The sequence below is a fragment of the Gobio gobio genome (assembly GCF_949357685.1).
Source record: "Gobio gobio genome assembly, chromosome: 5".
Taxonomy (NCBI): domain Eukaryota; kingdom Metazoa; phylum Chordata; class Actinopteri; order Cypriniformes; family Gobionidae; genus Gobio; species Gobio gobio.
The window spans coordinates 37,483,352-37,506,417 of NC_137101.1; the positions used below are offsets into that span (position 1 = coordinate 37,483,352).

Genomic DNA, 23,066 nt, shown 5'->3' on the forward strand with positions numbered 1-23,066 from the left:
CTCACATTGCTCCTCCCCAAGTTTGGTAAAGCTGATTTTTTTCCCCTCCTTTATCCTTCATAGGAGCAGGCGTTTCCTTTATCCAGGTTGTCTGAATGCATCATCTTTATTGTGATATCACTTGGCAGGTACCGTCGATTTGGGGCATGCTCCCGTCTTTAATGGCTCACACAAGGATGGAAGGACTCAATGTGGTCATCAAGGGTCTTCACGTCCATCTTGTTGACTGCAGCCTGCCTCCCTCTCTGGTCCTTGGATGGAACCAGTGACCTGGTGTTCGACTTCCCCATCATGGAAATGACTAGACTGTCATTGTTAGGGTGGTAGCCCAATGATGACAGGAAAAACATTTTACAAACCTGTCTTGGCTCTCCTTTCTGGTTTTGCAGCCGGTAGATGAATGAGCCGCCACGGCGACTTTCTGGGCCAGTTGTTGTTCTTTTGGTTGGCATTGGGGTAACGGAGTAAAACATCCATGATCGTCTTTCGGTGTAGGTCATCTCCCAGGGCGTAAATACCTGCCGACTCGCTCTGCAGAAGTTTGTTTTTGTTGAAAGCATGGATGATTACAGTAAAGAGAAAGATGTCAGTTTTGCTCACAACTTGCAACTTCTCTAAACAGCGGACATAGTCTTCAAACAGCGGCTGCGAAGAGAGTGTGTTTTAAGTTGAACAGACACCTGTCACGTTAAAGAATAACTGTTACACCGATAGCTGTGTTTAATGGACAGTTATATTCTCCTGCTGGACAACAACGGCGTGAATGATTAGCCTATGAAAAAAGAAGACGCCGTTCATGTAGTCTAATAAGAGCGAAGAAGATCGAAGAAGATCACGCTGGCTGCTTAAATGTTATGGGATAGCCTGATGCCTTTAGAAGTTTTACCTCCGCCCAAAGGTTATCTTTTGGATGACATTTTCAGACAACATTGGGTATTAGGACAAGGAACAGGGGCCTCCTTTATAAAACTTTGCGTAGGATTTGCGTCAGAAGTGGCGTACGGAGGAAACATAGGACGTGCGTACGCACAGAAATATTCAGATTTATAAAACCGTGCGCACGCACATCCTACGCAGTTTTCCCTTAATAAATCACAATCAATTCTAAATGTAGCGCAGCTTTTGCGGCTTCATGTCACGCCCATAGTTGCCCATAAATAGTCTGTGAAACGCCCACAAGTTAATATTCATCAATTGCGAAATCATGGCAAACACAGAGAGGAAATTAAAAAAAAACGTAACTTCACTCAATGTGAAGTAGAAGTTATTGTTGGCGAGGTGGAAAATAGGAGAAAAATGTTGTTTTGGAGGGCACAGTGTGGGCATTACTAATGCCAAAAAGGCACTTGAGTGGCAAAAGATTGCAGACGCCGTAAATGCTGTAGCCTCACAACCTCGGACCATGGCCGAAATAAAAAAGAAATGGTCGGACATCAAAGTCGAGGCAAAAAAGCGTCTACCGCTCCTTCGCCAGAGTGTGTCCTCGTTTGCCAGCAATTCTTCTTGCTGTCTGAAGATGCGTTCACTACGAATCCTTCCATTTGCCACATCTTCTAAGATCAGCCATTGTGCGTCATTACGCATTGTGATGGGGCATTTTATTATTTCCATCCATTTAATTGCATCTGACAAGCTACAGATGTCAGTTAAAATCTACGTGGAAATGGGAAATAGTTCAGTGCAAATGTAATGTCTTGCAGCTTTCTGGTTGAGACATAGTTCATACGTTATTTTATCAAAAATAAAACGAAAGGCATATGCATAAATACCAAGATTCCGTAGCTGATTAAGAAATTTTACTATGAAAACAACTTTCCCCAGTGGACAATCTATCCATCCATCCATCCATCCATCTCTGTCTGTCTGTCTATCTAATTGCATCTATATCTGCTCCGCCAGACGGACACATTGACGAGATTATCAGTTTTGTACATTATTTCGTTCTGTTTACCATATGATTTATGAGGATAAATTGCATAACATGCAATATTATTGCAGAACATATTTCACTTTTCTTTTTGCAAATATGTGTTATAATTTTCGTTTGATTTTGTTTGTTTTACACTGCAGATCGATCAAACGGGTGTTCGTGTAGGCTGTTAATTAAGACTTGCTTTGTGAAGTCTTCATGTTATTTATGAGAGGCAGTATTGCCATTTCTTTTACACAACGGTCTACAGTTTCACACGCTTTCACTTGTTTCTTCCATCTGCCGACAATGTCGCCATTTCTCATTTCACCCGTTTTTGTGCGTACGCCTGGGTCAGAGCTTGCGTGAAGGACCGCAAATTTTCCCGTCAAGTTTGCTTTTTATAAATACCAATTATTGCGTAGAGAGCGGCGTACGCAACGTTTATAAATGAGGCCCCAGATGACTACATTTTGGTGGTGATCCGGGACATTTGGAATTTGTATTGCCTCAGTGACCTATAATTAGGCTACCTTGACAGAGGTTAGTGCCCTCTGAGTGCTTTTGCTAGTTATTGAATATTTTTCCACCGCTGGTTGGATTATAACTTTGTGACATGAACAACAAAATGACATGGCATCGGCGATGATGTGAAGTTACAGAGGATAAAGTTACAGCTAGGAGCAGGGAGGATCGGGGCAGGTAAGCAAAGCTATTTATAAAAAATAAAAAAAAACGCCTGTCAATTAGTATAATGCTATCTGAATGGACCTCTGAGAGGAAGTCCTGCCCTGGCGGCTGACAGGTGTTTATATGGTGATAGCCTAACCTCTAAATGTTTAATCTGTCACTGTTACTTACCATTCTCCGGGTATTTTCTTTTCAACGCCAGTTCGACCATCTTCTTTCCCCGGCTTTGTGCCATCTCAAACTAAATTTGTGTGAAGTTAGAAGGGTGAAATCGCAAATGTTAAAACCGTCCCGTGAGGATGCCGCGAAATCAGCTGTGTGTGTTCACCATGGAAACAGTAACTTCACTGCGCAACATCACGGTTATTTTTTGTTAGGTAAAACATAATACAGTAATGGATGTTACTGTACTCATGCTTTGTTTCACTAGGGCTTATTGCAGTTACTGTACAAACGACTACCATTTTTCTCCAAAACGACACATTTGAGATGAGATGTTTTGTCACATAACAAAGGATGCCTTGAATGTCATGAAAATGATAACTAATTTTTGACCAAAAATGCAGTTACTGCCTTTTTGTTTCGTAGGGCAGATGAGGGACCCGCTTTAAAACCACTTTAATTAGGACACTCGTATGACATTCTTCAAAAATATCATTCATTTCTGTAAAGCTTGACATTTTAATAAATATCAAAGACTAAGTTAGCTTTGAGAATAAAAACCAACCTGTGTGTTCCTCAGTATCTTCTTGTTTAACACTGAAAGTTTCTTCAATCTTCAGATCTTGACTCTCCTCTTTAATAAACGCCATCTTTGTTTGTGTCTCAGTATCTTCTTGTTTCAGACTGAATACTTCTTCAATCTTCAGGCCTTGACTCTCCTCTTTAATAAACAGCATCTTTGTTTGTGTCTCAGTATCTTCTTGTTTCACATTGAATGTTTCTTCAATCTTCATGTCTTCACTCTCCTCTTTAATAAATGGCATCTTTATAATAGTACATGTCACGTGGATCTCAGTCACCTCACCAGGTGTTTTTCTGTGTGTTTAAACACTCTGTCCTTTTTAAAATGAGAATTATAAACAGAAAGAAAAATAAATTGTGTCTCTCAATCAGCTCTAGTTCAGTATCAGTCACTGGTAAGAGAGTCAGAGTTAATGGACTTAAATAACCTAATTACCCAAAGCATTAAACTACTGCTACAAAGGAACAAAAGAAAACAAACTGTACAGATAATTAATATTAAATTAATATTTATATTATTTAATGATTGCATATTATATGCAGTATTGTACAGAATTAAATATTAGCCGTTGGTGTGTAAAAGTTGTCATTACACGTTTGTTTTCTTGTTGCATTTACAGTGTTTTAGCATGTCTAAACAATTAATTTTGCATAGCTTGTAAAAACGCAACAAAATTGATTGAACGGTTTATATTGATTTAAATACCTTAAATGTTTTAAAAGACAAACCTTTCTTCAGCTGAATCACAACAGATGCAAGAGCAGGTCGCAGACTTATGATGTCGTCTTCTTCTATAGATTTTTACTGGTGGTTGACAAACAACAAAACGGTGTATTACCGCCACCCAGTGGTATGGATCAAAGTTACATATTTCCTCCCTTTTTATATCCTCTCCCACAAAGTAGTTACTTTAAGATATTGGAAAAATACAATTATAAAATTAATTTCCTGAATTATTTAGTTTTATAGATTTATAGATAATTATTAATTACCTCCTAATATAAACTGCGTTTTTATTTTTGCTAGATTTTGAATTAAAACCCTTCTTTCAGTCTCAGACTTATGATGTCATAATACCACACCAAAGTAAAAGCCCTGCTCATGTGCTAAAGTGGCGAACATGCATGGAATATATAGTAAAAAGGGTTCTTGCAGGTTTCAGAAAGTCAAATTAAAGACCTTTTTAAGACATTTTAAGACCATAAAGATTGAAATTTAAGACCTATACGACGCATTACCAAAATGATTTAAATCAAAGAAAAATAAAAAAAGCAATAAAGCAATGACATTAGTAACCCTCCACAGCCAACAACGTGCCAAATGCCCAAAACCTTAGGCCCAAAATGAAAATAGGCTAAAACAAACTTGCCCTGTTCTGGCCAGTTGATAATGCAGAGAATATCCAAATCAACTGCAGGCGGTCGATCCTTTTCCTATTTAGCACCTAAACTCTGGAACAGTCTTCTGTTCGGGAAGCAGACACACTCTGTCAGTTTAAATCTAGACTAAAAACACATCTCTTTACTGTGGCATACACATAAAACACTTTTTCAATGAAATGATTGTTAGGCTGCATTAACTAGGTCAGCCGGAACCGGGAACACTTCCCATAACACCTGATGTACTCGTTACATCATCAGAAGAATGGCATCTACGCTAATGATAGTCTCTCTGTTTTATCCCGAGGATTACTGCAGTCAGCCGGATCCGGGGCGTATCCAGTTCAGATGGTGGACCTGCGACCAGAGAAGACCAACACAGAACCCCGAAGTGTCTGAGAGACCGTGATTAGACTCCCCCTGCAACTGTCTCATCGACACAGCATCTCAATAAACCCGTCTCCGGCGTGTTGACTCAGATTGTTCGAATATTACAATTAAATAATACTTAAATCGATATGTCATCCTCAATAAACCCGTCTCCAGCGTGTTGCCTCCGATCATTCGAATATTGCACTTTAATAATTATTTAATCAACATCATCCTCAATAAACCCGTCTCCAGCATGTTGCCCCCGGTCCCTCGAATATTCTGATCTATTATGACCTCCGAGCTGTAAAACTGCCAGAATAATAATAATAATACGCTGTTTGTTAATTGGCCAGAGGAGAACTGGCACCCCGACTGAGCCTGGTTTCTCCCAAGGTTTATTTTTCTCCATTAGGTCACCTGATGGGGTTTTGGTTTCCTTGCCACTGTTGCCTCTGGCTTGGCGTGCTCAGTTTGGGACATTAAATTTTTCAACTAAACATCGAAATACATCTAAATAATAAACTAAATTAACCATTTAAACTAAATTACTGATCGAATTATTGATCTAAAGCCCACACTGTCATTTTAATACTACTTTCCAGAATGGCTATACAGCTGAATAAAATTATGCTGCATTATTTTCCTGTTTAACACTGTAAAGCTGCTTTGAAACATCTACATTGTTAAAAGCGCTATATAAATAAAGTTGACTTGACTTGAGACAATTGACAGCGGACGTTCGCGAGGAGATTTTAAAAAGAGAAATGGAGCAGAAAAGGTTTTTTTTAATTTTGTTTTATTGGATTTTGACATGCTTCAAAGCATGCAACGCAGACCATAAGCACGTAAATCTGTAGCCTTATGTTAAATGTAACTGTAACAATATATTTTAAACATTTATACATTTACGTCCAAGTCTTTATTTAAGTACTTATTTTTATTCAACTCGCATCATCTCGGATGCATTGTACTTGGCAGCCGTCGACCGATTCAGGCCCGCAAACCTGCGGACTGTGGAAATATGAACTCATCCCAGATGAAGATGATGTCCCGCTGGCACAGGCCTGGTCTCTATTGTGCATTATTCCCCATCCCGGTCCAGCTCCAACAGCGTCTCCTGCTAAGCTCAATTAAAGTGTACATGTGTTCTTCTGTTTTAGTTGTTAGTTTAAATTTCTGTTGTTTCTGATGTTAAACTTAAGTTATATTGTAGGCCTATGAAAAAGTAGCCTTCTTTAAGTAATGTATAGACCAATTTATTTTTATTTACACATTTTAATTTACATGACAAGAATATTCAACATATATGAATTTGTTTAATGTACAAATTATAACAACCACTTCTCTTTTATTTAGCCTATACACATTTCAAGTTAACGAAAATGAACAATAGACAGCAATTACTTTGTTTCATTTACAAATAACTGTCACAGGGTGTTTTGGTGATGGTTCATTGTTCATTGTTCTTGGTTCTGTTTTCAGTTTATGTTCATGGTTATGTTTGAGTTTGTCATGTTCACAGTCTTGTCATGCACTTCCTGGTCTTGTCACGTGATTCCCATGCCCTCATGTGTTGTCATGTCATTGGTTCATTGTCTCATCACTGTTCACAGGTGTCACTTGTCTTGTCATTAGTCTGTGTGTGTATTTAAGCCCTCATGTTTGCCATGTGTCTTTGTCAAGTATTGATTGTTGTAACCTGCTGTTGGTGAGTTTTTGTTTAGCCATGCCATGACTTTGTTTTATGTTTTGCCAAGTTAAGCCAAGTCTTTGTTTTAAGTTCTGTTTATTATAAATAAAGAACTGCACATGGGTTCAGCAACTTGCCTCCAGTGGATCCATGTTACAATAACTTGCATAAAAAAAAAAAAAGAATAATATAGAGAAATTGTTCAGTGCATCCCGGCCACGACTTTACACCTTTGGAGGAGACTTTCGGTAGCCTACTGGACCGCCGTCAGTGAGCGACATTTATTCATTCATATAAAATACTTTATTTTGCAGTAGCTACAGCTAGTAATGTCAGCAGTTTTGGTTTTTTTGCATTTTGACTTATAGTTTTGAGTGACAGATGTCGCATTTGATTTAGCCTATTTTTGTCAGTGACATTTTATAGCTATGGTGTTGACAGTATGATGAGAAAAATAAATAAATGATTGCATGGCCAACATAGCCTATTACTTTTGTTATCCTCAGTCTCTCTCTTTCTGTTGGGGAAATTTAAAAGAGAGATCCTGGAAACGAAATCTAAATTTAGCTGGATCGGTCGGGTCGGGAATAAAATTATTTATAGCGCGTGAGCACGGAGTGAATTTGAAGCGCGAGCGGGAGGGTGCGGTGCGGAATAGATCATATAGCGGGAGCGGGAGCGGGATGAAAAAACAGCCCCGCGCAGATTTAATTTTTATTTAAAGAAAGTGCCGAAAAAATAAGATAAAATAAAAAATAAAGAAAGAGCGAAAAGGGAGAAAATGGACTGATTCCTCTTCTTGAGAGAATGGTTGAGAAATAAATAACATTTATGCAAGTTAAAATTGGGAAATTAAAGTTTTGCCAGGTTGCTCAGGGCAGGGAACTGTGCAAATGCACTAAACCTTTTGTTTACTTCAAGTTCAAGCGGTTGCGCGGTTGTGTTCAATAGTATCCAGGCTAGACTTGCCGACCTCTCGTCTTTCACTGGGAAATTTAATCCCACGCCGCAAGAAATCTGATCGAGTGCAGCGGGAATGCGGACCAGTCAAATCCTGTAGTCACCAGTGTGCTATGAATTCTGGGATAGGGTAGGCTGCGAAGTTGTGGGAAGGTTCCATCTGCTGTACCCTTCCTTTGCCTGAGAAACGGAGGGTGCATTTTGAAGTCGCTTTCGACTTGCGGCAGCCTTCGTCACGCCGCTGTGACGCAATCGCACTAAATGTGGCCTTCAGAGGTGCAGCTTTCACATTGGGACACCCTTCGTAGTGCCGCTGTGACGCAATCGCACTTCAAATGCGGCCTTCAGAGGGTGCAGCCTTCACATTGGGACACTCTTCGTAGTGCCGCTGTGACGCAATTGCACTTCAAATGCGGCCTTCGAAGTGCGCGCCCTTCACTTTGGGACTCAGCTGTGGAATCTGCCGATTCCCTAGCGACGCACTTCAAAGACCGCCTGTCGATTCCGTACTCCAAAAAACTGGTCAGTGTGCCAACCATAGACCGTAAAAAAATACGGACGATGCAACTTCATTGACTTCCGCTGACCAGAGTTGAAGCTTTCGTAGGCCCGCACACAGCGCTGACATCTTGGGACAGAGTCTGCGCAGTTGTGATCTCGGGACCGGAGTTGCCCAGTAGAGAGCAGGAAGTAAAGGCGCGATTATCAAAAGCCCGCCCACACTCTCACAGATGCAGAACAATTCATGTTGGTGTGAAATAAACAGTTATGGAAATGTAGAAATGAAAGCTGCAATCTCCTCCCAAAAATCCTGAGAAAAGTCTGTTAGTGCCTCAGTGACAACTTCACTCAGAGAAGCCGTCAATCTTAGCGATCGAGGCGCGGAGGCTTCAGTTTCTGAGAAGAGTGCTACAGGCTTAGCCTAGAAATCTAGACGTGCCTTGGGCCGGAAAAAAATGTATTTTGGCGCGAGTGTAGTCTAGCAAACTCTCGGTAGACCTGAGAGCTGGAGAAACCAAACTCTAGTCAGGCCAATCACAGCGTGTGTAGAGTCGGTGGGCGGGCTTAACTTAATGACGACACGTCACGGCAGAGTTGCGGAGGTTCTGCGTGCTGCTCATAAACAAAGCAGCTGGTGAACAGCTGTCTTTTGAATCGGCTTTGGCCGTGACTCTGGAAGACTTGGAGTTAAGCTTTTCTTTGAGAAAAGAACGGCACTGAAGTCATTCTTAATAATAGAAGATATGTTCAAAGTTTTGCCTACCGGATACGGCGAAAGTCTATCAACTAACGTTAGCTCGGCTTCACCTTCTTCACTCTGGTTGGTTGTGGCGCTCATGGCGCTATCCAATTGCCTGCAGAGGGAATTTGAAAGACAACCGTTTATCCCGCCCCTCGGATTGAGCCCTGTCAATGGTGAGTTTCCAGACCCATCATCTTGATGTGGGTCTGGCTTGTCAGGCTAATACAGGCTTGGTGCCGACGTGCAATCTCACACTACACTCATTCACACATTATCAAACACACACGCATTCTATTCACATCCGCACATTGGTTTATTGCTTATACGTGTTTTTGATTGTTTTAAGTATAATGCATTATCGTTTAAGATTAAGTTTGCATGTTCTGTTTTTAAACCACAAAATATCATTTAATTCAATAATGTTTTTTTCTCTTCCTTTGTTTTATGTAAAGTTTGGTGTGTATGTGGACACACAAATCTGCCAGTGTGGACGCCCAGTTACAGTTGACTCCTATCAGCTGGGATTTTGCCTGTAGCGTCATTTGTGAACTGTGATTATTGAACTTGTTACCTTATGATCTATAAAGATATACTTTTTATTTAGTGTTTTTTATTTTATTATTTTTATTTAAACAAGTACCCTTTTTGAATATATCTATGGACAAAGAAATCAATTCCATTGAAATTGAAGCTTTGGTAATCTTAGTTCCCTTTCGAAAGGGAACTCTCGCTGCGTCTAGCTGACGCTACAGGGAACGCCCTCGGCGTGACTGGTGTCTGAAGCTACTATCGAATCACGGCAAAGTCTTTGACCGACGTCAGCCCATGAAGTCATCATCATGCGACCAGGAAGTATATAAGGGCGCTGTGCCAACACAGATACATCTCTTTCGTCTTCAGGGACTGTCTGTTTGAAGCGGTATCTGCGGATCTGGTAAGAGAAATAGAGAGAATGAAACGCACAGAGAAGAAAAAGCAGTGCTTTAGGAAGTGTGCCGACCCGTGTCAGAGGTTTCTGACACCGGAAGACACACACACTCTGTGCGTTTTTTGCTTGGGCGAAGAGCATGCACGGGCAGTTCTTGAGGGAGCTGCCTGTGCAAACTGTGAGCGTTTTCCCGTGAAAACGCTCCGTTCTCGTCTGGCCCTTTTCCCGAGGGAAGAGGGCACAACATCTGGGGCTGCCGATGGGAGTCCCGCTCGCGCTGAGGTGGAGCGGCGGCGCACATCGTGGGGCTCCCAGATGGAGCTCGCTGATCATCTGGAGAAGGGTGTGGTTCTCTCAGACGGTCTGGCGGCTGACGAGAGCGACCTGCAGGTCGACGTGGAGAACGAGAGTTCTCCGCCGAGCTCTGCAGTGGGTGCTCTTCGGGACGGGCAGGAGATGGCTGAGGAGGATGGTAACAGCGACCAGGACCAGCCTGGACCCTCTCAGCCACCCTGTCCCGCGTACGCCGAGCTGCTGGACGCTATGGAGCGCGCCACGGACAGGCTGAGGCTGCCCTGGCGGCGCGCTGGGGGAGAAGTCGCTCGTGGAAGGCTCGACGATTGATTTCTCCCCAGTCATAGGCCAGCACCCCAGACGAGCCTTCCATTCCTCCCGGACCTGCATACTGGGGTCCGGGCGTCATGAAAGAACCCGTTGTCTGCCCGCATTCACCGACATCAGCGAGGTATGAGTCGATGCCTCCCATAGACGAGACGTTCGCGAACTATCTTGTTTCTGGGCAGGCATCCAAACCGCTGAAAACGACCTCGCGGTTAAATAGCAGGGCGGACGCGGCAGCAGGTCAGGCTGGTGCGACCCTGCACACGATGGCGGTGTTTCAGGCGTACCAGGCGGACCTGCTGGAGGATCTCGACCAGGGGGCCGGGCTGTCCCCTGAGGCGGTTGCTGAGCTGCGCCGCACCACAGACCTGGCTCTCTGGGCCACCAAGCAGACTGCTGCTGCTATTGGCCGCTCAATGGCGGCTATGGTGGTTACGGAGAGGCACCTGTGGCTGAGCCTGGCCGATATCGGGGAGAAAGAGAAGGGCTTTCTCATCGATTCGCCGGTTTCGCCGACTGAACTTTTCGGCACCTCCGTAGAGGCGGTGGTTGGAAAGTTCAGGGAGGCGAAGGCGCGCTCAGCGGCATTTAGAACGTGCATACCGCTGAGATCCGCACCCCCACCCAGGCAGGCGGGACCTGGTCCTTCACAGTCTGAGGGCCGTAGGCAGAACCAGAGGGTTAGCGTCTCCTCTCGTGCCCCCCCTCCGTGGAGTAGTCCCGCGGGAAAAAGAACCTGAGGGAGGTGATCCAGGACAAACGCGCTCGGCGTTGGTGATGGATCACTTCCCTTGAGGGCGGTTACATCCTAGCCCTCTCCTTTTTCCTTTTTAATGTCTTTTAATGACTTTTTCCCAGGCGCTTCTTACATCAGGCCTGAGGCGGGCCCATGATGAGTAGAACTATGTTCTGACGGCCCGCCCGGACTTGCTCAGTGAGAACGCCGGTTTCAGGCATGCAAGGGCGGTAGAACATGGCGGTGAGAACTGCACAGTGAGTCTTCGCTCGACGTGCCGCAGGTGAGAGTGGTCATTTTTGTGTATAACACTAAAATATGTATTTCTTACAGACCCCTGGTTCCTGTATAGAGTTTGGGTATTTATGCCAGAGAGAACTGTAGTTCCCCTGTAGTAAGTGGCTTGGCACAGCGCCAGGCTCTGGGCTGTGTAGGTGAGCGTGTGTTGGCATTCCCTGGGCGGTCAAGATGGCGCTAGGTAGGCCACCGCGCATGGTTATCAGAGGAGGGCCTCCTCTCATATTGAGAGTGGTGTGTAGGCCGCCGCTCTTTTCTTTGAAATGTTTGCGGATTACTAAGCGGTAGCACACCCTTCTGGGAGAATGGAGTGTTTGTCTACCGCTTAGGGTTACTATGTGTCTTTGGTGTCCCTAAGCCACTGCAGGTTGGATTAGTTTGTCTCTGTTAGAGTGTGTTTTTAGAGAGACTGAGCGCTGTGACGTCAGTTGGGATGTGGATGACGGAGGCGCGTTGCTGAGGCACCGTCACCTTTGGCTGTTCACTACGTGAATCTGTGCCTGTTGTACCATCCCTGCATATGTTAGCCTCCTCTCTTTGAGAGTCGTTGGTTTAAGTAGCAGCCAGCTTTTCTTTCTGGCAGTTACTTCTCGTCTATTGCAAGACTCGTACAGCTTGTAGGCTTTACAAGCCTCCCTGGGAACGGGTCCCCATAGCAGGGCAATGGGTAGCTATTAGTCAGCCTGTGGTCTAACTGTCAAGGTTTTCGTAGCAGTCAGGGTGAGCTTGCTACCAGGTGGTAGGCCTCACCAGGCCTCCCTGGAATCGCGTTCCTGAGTCAGGTACTCGGGGAGCTAGCGGGGCTTGCTATCAGGTAGTAGGCCTCATTAGGCCTCCTTGAGGGCCAGGGCAGATGGGTGGCATCGGTATGGCTAGCCTGACGGGCTATCAGGTGGTAGGCCTCAGCAGGCCTCCATGGAGACGAGCCCTAGGGTCTAATGTTACTCTCACTTTGTGCAAATGTTTGTTCCCAGTTGGCAGGCCTCTAAAGTTAGGCCTCGCTGGAGGAGTGCTCTGAGTCTCAGTCGCTTGACGGTTAGCACGGTTGAGTTGGTGCTAGTAGGTGGTAAGCCTCACTAGGCCTCCCTAGTATGCTTGCGATCAGATAGAAGGCCTCATCAGGCTTCTTTTTGAGGGTGCGCTTCCGGAGTAGTTTCCCGGGCAGCTAGCATGACTTGCTATCAGGTAGGCCTCACCAGGCCTCCTGGGACGGCAAGTTTCGATGCGGGGCATCAGGAAAAAATAGCCTGGCTGGCTATCAGGTAAAAAAGGGCCATTACGCCCTCCTGAAGGTCGGCTGTCAATTGTAGGCCTCAGTAGGCCTCTTGAACAAGGCGCATTATCAGTTGGAAGGCCTCGAACCGGGCCTCACTGGAGGTAAGTACCGATGTTCACATCGGGACAACTAGCCTGCCGGTTAGCAGGTTGTAGGCCTCATCAGGCCTCCCTGAAGGCCTGTTGTTAATTGGAAAGCCTTAACCAGGCCTCTCCATAAGCGAGCACCGGCGCACGGGTATGCTGCCTAGCAGGTTATCAGGTGGAAGGCCTTACTAGGCCTCCCTGAAGGTGAGTTCCCAGGCTTTGGTCACTGGACCAGTAGCATAAATTGCTATCTGACAGTAGGCCCGCACCGGGTTTACCCAGAGGCAGGTAGTAGGCCTCATCAGGCCTCCCTAAGGCGTTCCTGGCACCCAGTCACTTGAGAAACAGTTAGCACGAGGCGCGAACAGGTAGCAGGCCTCTCCAGGCCTCCCTAAAGGCTGATTATCAGGTAGTAGGCCTCAATAGGCCTCCCTTGAGGGCGAGTTCCTGGAACAGGATGCTCGGCTAGCCTGCGTAGCTTGATTGTCAGGTAGTAGGCCTCCATTAGGCCTCCTTGGGAAAACAAGTTCAGTTTTCCAGTTACCTTGACAGACAGCTGCGGCTGTTATCAGGTGGCCCACGGGACCTCCCTAGACGTAACCTCAGCAGTAAGCATGCTTCGCTGGCAGGTGGTAGGCCTCTCTAGGCCTCCTTGGAGGTGAGCTTGAACGCTCTGAAAATTGGCATATATTGCTGTCAGGTAGTAGGCCTCACTAGGCCTCCCTGAGGGTGGATTCCCGAGCCAGGATGCTCGGGTTGCCAGCAGGGCGTGCTGTTATATAGTAGGCCTCTATAGGCCTCCCTGGAAAACCCGCTATCAGGTAGTAGGCCCACGGGGCCTCCTTGAAGGCGAAGTTCCCAAGTTAGGCACTTCTTGGTTACCAGTTCTCTTTGTTAGAACTTGTGGTAGTTGGGCCTACAGCTGGAGGTTACCCGCCAGGCAGGTTCAGCTGCTCCCCTCAATGAGGGTCGTCTATGAGCACTCAGCCGCCTGAGCCTGGTCAGACGGTCGTAGGCCTCTCGTGAGGCCTCCCTGTTAGATCAGTCCGTAGGCCTTTCCGGCCTCCCTACTGCTTTGAAACACAAGCACCTGGTAGATCCTTGATTTGAGCAGGCAGACTCCCCTCGCTAGCAAGGGTTGTAAAGCGCTACGCTGAGTATTGCTCTCTAGGATAACCCGTCTCTGAGTTCCGGGCTAAGTAGGACTGCCAGGTTTCAGTCCCTTAGTTTGGATGCCCCCTGGGCACCATCCAGAGGCTCTGTTTTTGAACAGACAGGGTTGGCTAAACCGAAGTGTCCAAAACACTTAGGGCACCAGGTCAGGCCTCCCTGGTGGCACTCAGGGTTAATTGATTTCCTGAGCAGTGACTGGCTGGGGCTCCTTCGGGTCCCCTAGCCACATTCCTTTAAAGGGACCCCTTCTGGCGAAGTAGTGGTCCCGGGCCTTTGAGCAGTCTAGATAGAACCCCACGCAGTGCGTTAGGGTTCCGTTTAGTTGCATAGCTTGGGCTATGACCGTAGGGAGTGCTGTCGCTGTCAGCCCAGTGTGACCTGAGGGGGAGTCGCTCAGGTTTTTCAGTGGAATTACTTGTGTTGACAGTTGTCACTGCCAATAGGCAGACACTCCCCTCAGCATGGCGGCGTTGGTATATCGTTCCCCGTAGCGTCAGCTAGACGCAGCGAGAGTTCCCTTTCAAAAGGGAACGTCTCAGGTTACGTATGTAACCTCTGTTCCCTGAGAACAGGGAACGAGCGCTGCGTCTCGTTGCCATGCTTTAGGGCCTATCTGCCATACAGTCCCTTCAGACGAAAGAGATGTATCGGTGTTGGCACAGCGCCCTTATATACTTCGGGGTCGCATGATGATGACGTCATGGGCTGACGTCGGTCAAAGACTTTGCCGTGATTCGATAGTAGCTTCAGACACCAGTCACGCCGAGGGTGTTCCCCGTAGCGTCAGCTAGACGCAGTGCTCGTTCCCTGTTCTCAGGGAACAGAGGTTACATACGTAACCTGAGACGTTTTTTGTATAATCAGTGGTTTTCTTTGCTATCCGGGGTTCATTTTTGAATTTCTGGCGTCTGAAGTTTGCATAAAAGAGAAATGTATTTAATTTAAGGGCAGCCACCACCACTGTTACAAAATATTAACTGCTATTGAAAGAATGTGAGATTTTGTCTAAAAACTGTAATGTTTAGAGTGAAAAAACAGCAATACCATTAATTGTATTAAAAGGCAAATAGTGAATAATGTGATAAACACTTGATAAGAGTTCATAAAACATTCATACATTACATGTCAGTATTGAAACAAAAGTCTGTGAGTGTTTTTTTCTTCCTAATATTAAAATGTAGACATAGTTATAGATATATATTTTTCCTATAGATATTTGGTGTTGACTTGGTGTGTGCCAAATTTGGTGTTATTACCAGGGGGGTTTGGTATGGTTGTTTGTTTTGGAACCTTCAGAAAACTTTAACTCGATTTTTCTCAAAATTGACTTTGCTGACTCTATCGACTTCAAACAGGTGTAGCTCAGTCATTTGTTTGTCCAATTAAAAAAATATCATACATCATTTTGAAGGTTTTTTTAATGGAGAAAATTTGCTCGTTGCAACTCATTTTGCCAGCACGGGTCACATATTCACTTATTACAAGCAAGTTTGGCTTTACTCTTTCATATGGCACATGTACAAAGGTTGTTGAAGCCCTTTAGTTGGGCACTTGGCCATTGACATTGGTTGAATTAATTCTCTGAATTATTATGAATTAACATGCCTACTTGAATGCCTATCTGAGCGTGAAATAACCATACTTATTAGTGAATAATCAGAATAATGAAAATTGCATGTAAACTGGAGTGAAGAGTTCTGCTCGTCATGTAAACATCATACTGCGATTAAGACCTTACTCTGATTATTAGAAAATAAATAGTACCAGATACACACACATGCTGTTGAAACATTTTTTTATTTTATTTTTTCACTACGGTAAACAAGTCAGTGCAACATATGCTGCATATGAACATATGATCCTCTAGCTGCTCTACCTCTACCTCTCACTCTTCCTCCCCCTCTCATTCTCGTCCTCCCTCTTCCTCTCCCTCTCTCTGCAACATCTTCCATTGTTGTTGTAAAAAAAAAAAAAAGTGCTCACCTGTGGTCTTTTTATAGTGCTTACATCCTGATTGAGGTGTTTGGCCAGGTGGCACATGTATTGGCCAATTAGCTCATGTAGTGTCATTTTGAATGCCAGTGTTTTGAAATGGCAAACATGTGACTTTATGTCAGATTGTTGTGTCTTATGCAAAGAACCGTGTTCAGTGCATTTAAAAAGTGCCATTTTGAATTGCAAAATGTGTGTAAAGCAGAAAATGTGTTTAGACTTTTGAAGACTTGAGAAGAGGTTTTGCTCTCTGTGTGTCAGTTTAAATAATTGTGCTGTCCATGTAATTTTAGTGTGTTAGCAATTGGAAAAAACTGTAATATTAATTTCAACATTTATTAATACATTAAACTTTGAGTTTGTGAGACATTGGCTCATTTTTAAGCTGCCATATGCATTGTGTAAATCAGGGATGGGCAACTTTAGCCCTGAAACCAAAAAGTCCAAACAGTAGCCATAATCATGTTCAGATTGACAATTTCTGATTACCTGTGCAATCTCTCACTAAATGAAATAATGAACATAGCCCTATTGTGGCATTTCATAGCAAAACTAGTATTTTGATTTTGAGGGGTCAATATACAGAATGGAGTGACGATTCCACACACTTGAAATTGTTCCAATATTTGACTATAGAAAAAAGAAAGAAAATAAAAAGCCTAACGTCAAACTAAAAAGAATATAACAATGCAAATAAAATAAGTATTCATGAAGGTGGATTATTTAGCCAACATTCAGTTGCAGTATGAACATTACCTTAATTCCACACAGATACATATTTTAAAATGTATTTTTAATGAAAATTAAACACTAATGACATTTACAACAGTTCTCGAGTGAATCCTCATGTGTAAATTAAGGTTTACTTTAATTCTGAAACTTTTTCCACATTGACCACATACAAATGGCTTCTCTCCTGTGTGACTTCTCATGTGGGTCGTAAGATTTCCTTTTTGTGTGAAGCCCTTCCCACACAGTTTGCAGGTGTAAGGCTTCTCTCCAGTGTGAATTCTCTTGTGGGAATTAAGCGTTTCTTTACGTTTGAAACTATTTCCACACTGGGCACATACGAACGGCTTTTCTCCCGTGTGAATTCTCATGTGATTCTTAAGACTGTCTTTTCGCGAGAAGCTTTTCTCACACAGTCTGCAGGTGTACAAGCACTCTCCAGTGTGAATTCTCATGTGGGAATCAAGGGTTTGTCTGTGTGTAAAACTCTTTTCACACAGTTTGCAGGTGTAAGGCTTCTCTCCAGTGTGAAGTCTTATGTGGCTTTTAAGACATCCTTTTCGAATGAATTTTTTGCCACAATGTTGACAGGTGAAAGGGTTCTCTCCAGTGTGAATTTTCATGTGGATTACAAGGCTTCCATTTTGAGTAAAACTTTTCCCACACAGTTTGCAAGTGAAAGGCTTCTCTCCAGTGTGAATTTTCATGTGGATTACAAGGCTTCCTTTTTGGGTGAAACTTTTTCCACACTGTTGGCAGGAGTAAGGCTTCTCTCCAGTGTGAATTCTCATGTGGATTTTAAGGTATCCATGTTGATCAAAACTCTTTCCACACTGTTGGCAGGTGGAATGACTTTTAGATTCTGTATTTTTACATCTTTTTCGTGAGGAACCCTTTTTAATCCGTGAGCAACTAAAAGGTTTTTCTCCAGCTATGAAATCACAATGTTTCGCAAACTGATCATTCTCTTCCATTTCATTCAGTACTTCACTCGCTTCTTTCAGCTGCATCAGGTCTAAGGCAAAAAAAGAGAGAAATACAAGTTAACCTGAGTTTAATACAGGGGTTCCCGACCACATTCCTAGTAGAAAAATAGTGTACTCTCAAATGTTTAGTTTTGGGGAGTTGGGGGGCATTTTTTTTTGTCTTTTTTCATTTATTTGCATTTTTCTCACCTTAATGCATGCTCACTCGTTGTATTTGTGTTTTCACAATGAGGTAATTTTGTTCCTTAAGAGTTAACAAAACATAAGGAAGCTTGATTTCAATCGTTTTCTTTCTCAAATGTTTATTTCAGACAACCGACTGTGTTTACGAGGATGTTCACCAAGACCGGAGTTGAGACATCATTTTGTGTTTTGACCGCTAAAGTGCCACTATAATCCACTCAGTTTTGTTATTTGTGAGCTGTTGGGGCAGTTTTATGTGCCTAAAGAAAGCCATCTCTCAGTGAGCGAGTGAGTACTGAACAGTTTAAAAATCGCTTGAATGTTTAAATTGGTAAGACTTAAACAGTCATGCAAATGCTAAACTTTAGTGACGCTGCAACACTGGCCCAATGGTACAAGTGACAATTCTGTCAACTGTCACGACTCTAGTAGGCAAGTCTAGTATAGCCGCCTGTAGAGCGCTTGACACTTGCCTTGTACCCTGATCAAACACATCTGTCTGTAGGCCTAATCCTTAGCTTAGCTTTATTAGGTTCAGTTGAGTTTGATCAGGGTTGGAACTGAACTTTACAGGGAGGAAGATTTTAGTAGGATTGGGCACTCCTGAGGTAGATGAATTTCCTGTCTGGCTCCTAAAGTCTGGAAAAGCCTTCCTGACAGCAGGTACTTTTGAATAATTACTTTGCAATCCGAAAGAAAAAAAAGTTCTATATAGTATGAATGTGTGTAGTAAGAATGTAATGGACATACTACATTTAACATGGTGTCATCATGTGAGCAACCAGCGTCAGTTGTGTCGCTACACTGCCTTTCACAAATCCTCTTCTGTGTCCTCATGGGATAGTAATGTGTCCATTGCACGCACACGCACACACACACACATCAGAATCTTGCTGGAATTATTAGGTCATTCAGGATCCCCCAGAAAGGAAATGATTAGGTAAGGTTTTTGTGTTTATGCATGTCCTGTTCATTGCGATGTTGACTTTTAGTTTGTAGCTGTGTTGTGTTTGTTTCCACTATTTCCTAACTTTTTCTGAAAACTTTTGAACAGGATGAAGATGTCCAATTGTTTCTTATTTTGTTTAAATATACATTTTTGGATGGATCTCAAAATCATACGGTCACAGCTGGAAAGGGTTCAAATATGCAAAAGATGCTAGAAAACTGACGAATTTGCAGGACCAACCATCACAAAACAAAAACAAAAACAGTCATGGCTCATCCAGATAACGACACCCAGTATTAAGAATCAAGGGTATATAAATGTTTGGTTTTTAAAAAAATAAATGCAGCTTTTTTTGTGTGTGTCTTGTGGACTATGTAAACTTCTTTTACGTAACTAAATAAAAAAATAACATGCCTTTTGTATGATCCCTCTTATTTTGTTAAAATTATTTACATTTTGCAGATTCTGCAGGGTGTATGTAAACTTGGGCACAACTGTACATATTGAATTTTATAATATTAACGTAGACATGTATTAAATGTATAAAAGAGTAATGGGATATAATTACAGTATTTTTGGTTATTAGGCTATAGCAGTTTTTTGTGCATTTGTATTGTAATGTGTTTTATAACAAGATAATTAAACCAGAGAATACACAAGTCCACAATGGTAGTGAGGTGCTATGTGTGGCTAGGCATGTGCCGGTATCAAATTTTCATGTTGCGATTAATTGCTGAAGCTTTTATCACGGTATACGGTATTATCACGATATTTAAATAAGTTGCAAAAAAATGTTGTCATACTATAACAGGTTAAATCACTTTCTTATAACAAAAGAACCAAATATTTAAATACAATAAAGCAATACACAAAAATGTATAAAGTAAACAAATATTTAAAACAGATTAAAGTGCAAAAGAATTATAAAGAACAATAGGTATGCTGAAATGTACATTTAACTAAGGTTAATACATGCTTTAGAAGTATTTTTCATTGTCAGTTTGTTAATGAAGGAACTAATGTTAAATACTGGAGCCTTGTAAAGTGTGTGATTGAACAACAGTAAGAACATATTCAAACAATATCTAGGGCATGTAATTTAGCCCAGATTAAAATATAAAATGCAAGTTTGAAAATGAATAGCCTTAAGTCTTTAAGTATTATGTATTAGGTTATGTGATTACTGGGGAAACGGCTGCATTTCTGCTGTTCCGTCAGCGCCCTCTGCTGTCAAAGAATGAATGTGCACTTCAGCACCTTGTTCCGCCATGTGCTCGGCTCATTCACGGTCTATTTACATCAGTGCGCGTTCCTCTTTGACGTGTTTTTCATTTTAAACGGTTGATGGGTAAAGTATTCTTAAAATTCATTCTAAAAATCTGAATAATTCGTAATAAATAATTATTCACGGTATTTTGAAGTGCCCACGATAACAATATTGTGCCTGTTCATTATTGCGGTATATCGTATTACCGTTTACCGGCACATGTCTATGTGTGGCTATGATCTACAAACATATGATACTATGGAAGACCAATGGTTAATTATTCACATATTTAATTAATATACATGCATAACCTGACAAATATTGTGCTGCTACATGGAGTTCAGGAGAAGGAACTATCATCCTTGATTAACTTGTGATGGTAAATTTACAACTGAGCTTGATCGAAGAAGCTAAAGTCACGACAGACGTTTTCTTTAGTTCTCAGTCTGTCTTTGATTTGAACTCTTTGTGTCACTAACAAAGATTTAAACCGTTTTAAACATATTATGTTAGCTTTTTATAAAATTACAAGCTGTTTTATTTGCTCACCAAACCTTGTAAATGAAGAGTAAATGTAGACAACATGCAGCAACTCCATCAAGCTGTGTAAACAGGTGAAATGTTTTATTATTTTGTTAGCAGGCTAGTGTTTTTTATATGACTTTTTACTGGCTGTATATTGTTACTTTTTTATTTATTTTTTATAAGACACTGGTTTGATACAGCAAGCACTTTTGAGATGAGAAGAAGAAAAAAAAAGGCCGACTTGTTTATGATTTGAGTCATGTAAAATTTACTGCTATTTATGCTCAGGTATTTTGATGTATTTATTATGATAATATTATTATTATGATTATTTTTGTAAACTGTTTTGATCCTCTGGATTTTAGTTACTGTAACATACATGTTTTGTTTATATCGCATAATTAAGTGATTAAAAAATAGCCTAATGGTTTTCCTTGTTTCATTGTTTTTAATGTTATAAACTCAATCTTCAAAAATATCATGCATTTCTGTAGAGGTGGACATTTTAATAAAAGATCAAATGACTGAGTTCAGCTTTGAGAATGAAACCAACCTGTTTGTGTCTCAGTATCTTCTTGTTTCACTCTGAATGTTTCTTCAATCTTCAGGTCTTCACTCTCCTCTTTAATAAACATCTTCTTTGTTTGTGTCTCAGTATCTTTATGTTTCACTCTGAATGTTTCTTCAATCTTCTTGTCTTCACTCTCCTCTTTAATAAACGCCATTTTTATAATAGTGTGACACTATTTACAATAGTGCCTCCGTTTTTCTGTGTTTTGAAAAAAATATGTTAATAAAAGAGCACAAACTATACATACACTTAACATTCAGGCATTTAGGATTTACATGTGGTATTTGCTGACTTGAATATCCTAAATACTTTCATAAATTGGTTTGTTAAAAGTTGTCATTACATGTTTATGTTCTCTGTTTTGACCAGTCTCGTCATTCGAGTCAATGATTCATTTCGCTAAACATTTGATTCAATTGACTCGGGGGTTTTAAAAGGTCCGTTTCTCTCATCACTACTTGCCAGTTACCGAATTCGTGTTTATGATAAACTGATCCACGATATAGGGAGCGAAATGAGACGCATATGTTCAGTTACTCGTGTATGGATGCGCGTTCACTTTACATATCATTAAAATGTTACTTTCAATAAGAATTTATGCATTTTACGTAACAACTACAAAATTGTCTGGATGGCTTGCATTGATTTAAATACATTAAAACGTTTAAAATGACAAACCTTCCCCAGCCGAATCACAACCATAGACCGTAAAACAAAACAAAAAAAATCACAACAGAGGCAGGAGAGCGCGCCCTCTTGTTACGTCCTATAGCCACACTAAAATAAAAGTCCTGTACGTAGCCTTGGTGAAATGCCTATTTAAATTATTGTTGTCTATGATGCGATGGGAAAATTAAAAACTAATAATAAAAGAGCACACGTTTTGGGTGCAAAAAGTATTTATATCCCAATTTTAAAATGCACAAATGTATTAAAAAAATTGTTTATAAAGAATGCAAGTGTTGAAGTGAATATAAGAGTTGGGTTGTTTTTTCTAATATTAAAATATAGGCATATAAAATTCATTAGTCTAAAAATACCTGAAAAATATATGATCTTCCAAGAATCAGTCGAAATATAAATGTAATTCGATAAGAAAATAATATTAAAATACATAGTTCAGTCTAAATAAAATTATTCACAGTCTCAAAGTATTCAAAGTATTTCCAGATCTTTAATGAAATAAATGAAATCTTTTTTTCTTCTCCCCCTTTTTCCTTTACTTGGGAACACTTTACACACTGGCTGCGGCATTGGAAGGTTAGTGCTTCTTGCATTTGCAGCTTCAGGTGCTTGAAATTCAGATTACATTAACTCAGTCGTCACATTCACATAAACCAAATTGCCAAAAGTATTGGGACACCCCTCAAAATCATTGAATCACAAAATCAGGTGTTTTAATTAATATGACTATTTAAATATGTTGATTAATTAAATAATTTTTTATCTTATCAATTAAGACATTTAAATATGCTACTTCAACTGGCTCAGTTTTCTGTGCGCTGTGGATTCAATGCTTATCAGCTGTGATTTACATTGAAGTGAATGTGGTATTTTTTATTCTTCAAATACATTCTTTATGTTGGAGCATAACTGTGTAAAATATAAACCTGTTTTGAATTACTGTTTGCTAAATTAGACTTGCAATGTATTTGTCAATTATTTCATGTAGAAATGGCAAGTTTTTAAAAGAAAGACCTGAATCAATGTGTGACCAGATACACACATAGTATCACTCCATTGCGTCAAGGGATGAAGA

At 41.6% G+C, this 23,066-nt stretch overlaps 2 protein-coding genes across 3 annotated transcripts in view; both read right to left on the reverse strand.

Annotated features, from left to right (window-relative positions):
- The window catches only part of LOC307126451 (uncharacterized protein), a 13,922-nt gene extending 9,769 nt beyond the window's left edge, over positions 1–4,153 (reverse strand). Inside the window, exons 1-3 of one of the 2 annotated variants that reach the window (XM_079816962.1) lie at positions 4,073–4,153; positions 3,327–3,659; positions 2,771–2,840 (exon numbers count right to left, since the gene is read on the reverse strand). In XM_079816962.1, the coding sequence (XP_079673088.1) occupies positions 2,771–2,834 (64 nt within the window). In that variant the 5' untranslated portion in view covers positions 2,835–2,840; positions 3,327–3,659; positions 4,073–4,153. The remainder of the gene's footprint in view (positions 1–2,770; positions 2,841–3,326; positions 3,660–4,072) is intronic. The other variant, XM_079816961.1, reaches the window with a different exon arrangement.
- An 11,731-nt stretch (positions 4,154–15,884) lies between these two features.
- LOC307127025 (uncharacterized protein) lies at positions 15,885–22,100 on the reverse strand. Its single transcript, XM_079817959.1, has 3 exons — positions 21,986–22,100; positions 21,290–21,505; positions 15,885–17,841 (listed from the first exon to the last, which is right to left on the reverse strand). The coding sequence occupies exons 2-3, from the start codon at positions 21,459–21,461 to the stop codon at positions 16,901–16,903; spliced, it is 1,113 nt and encodes a 370-aa protein (XP_079674085.1). The 5' UTR covers positions 21,462–21,505; positions 21,986–22,100; the 3' UTR covers positions 15,885–16,900.
- Between the last annotated feature and the right edge of the window lie 966 nt (positions 22,101–23,066).

What these genes read in the sequence shown, in the direction of transcription:
- LOC307127025 (XM_079817959.1), bottom strand. Translation starts at nt 21,461, where the DNA reads ATGGCGTTTATTAAAGAGGAGAGTGAAGACAAGAAGATTGAAGAAACA. An exon ending in AGATACTGAGACACAAACAG is followed by an intron (nt 17,842 to 21,289) that starts GTTGGTTTCATT and finishes TTTTTGCCTTAG; the next exon opens with ACCTGATGCAGCTGAAAGAA.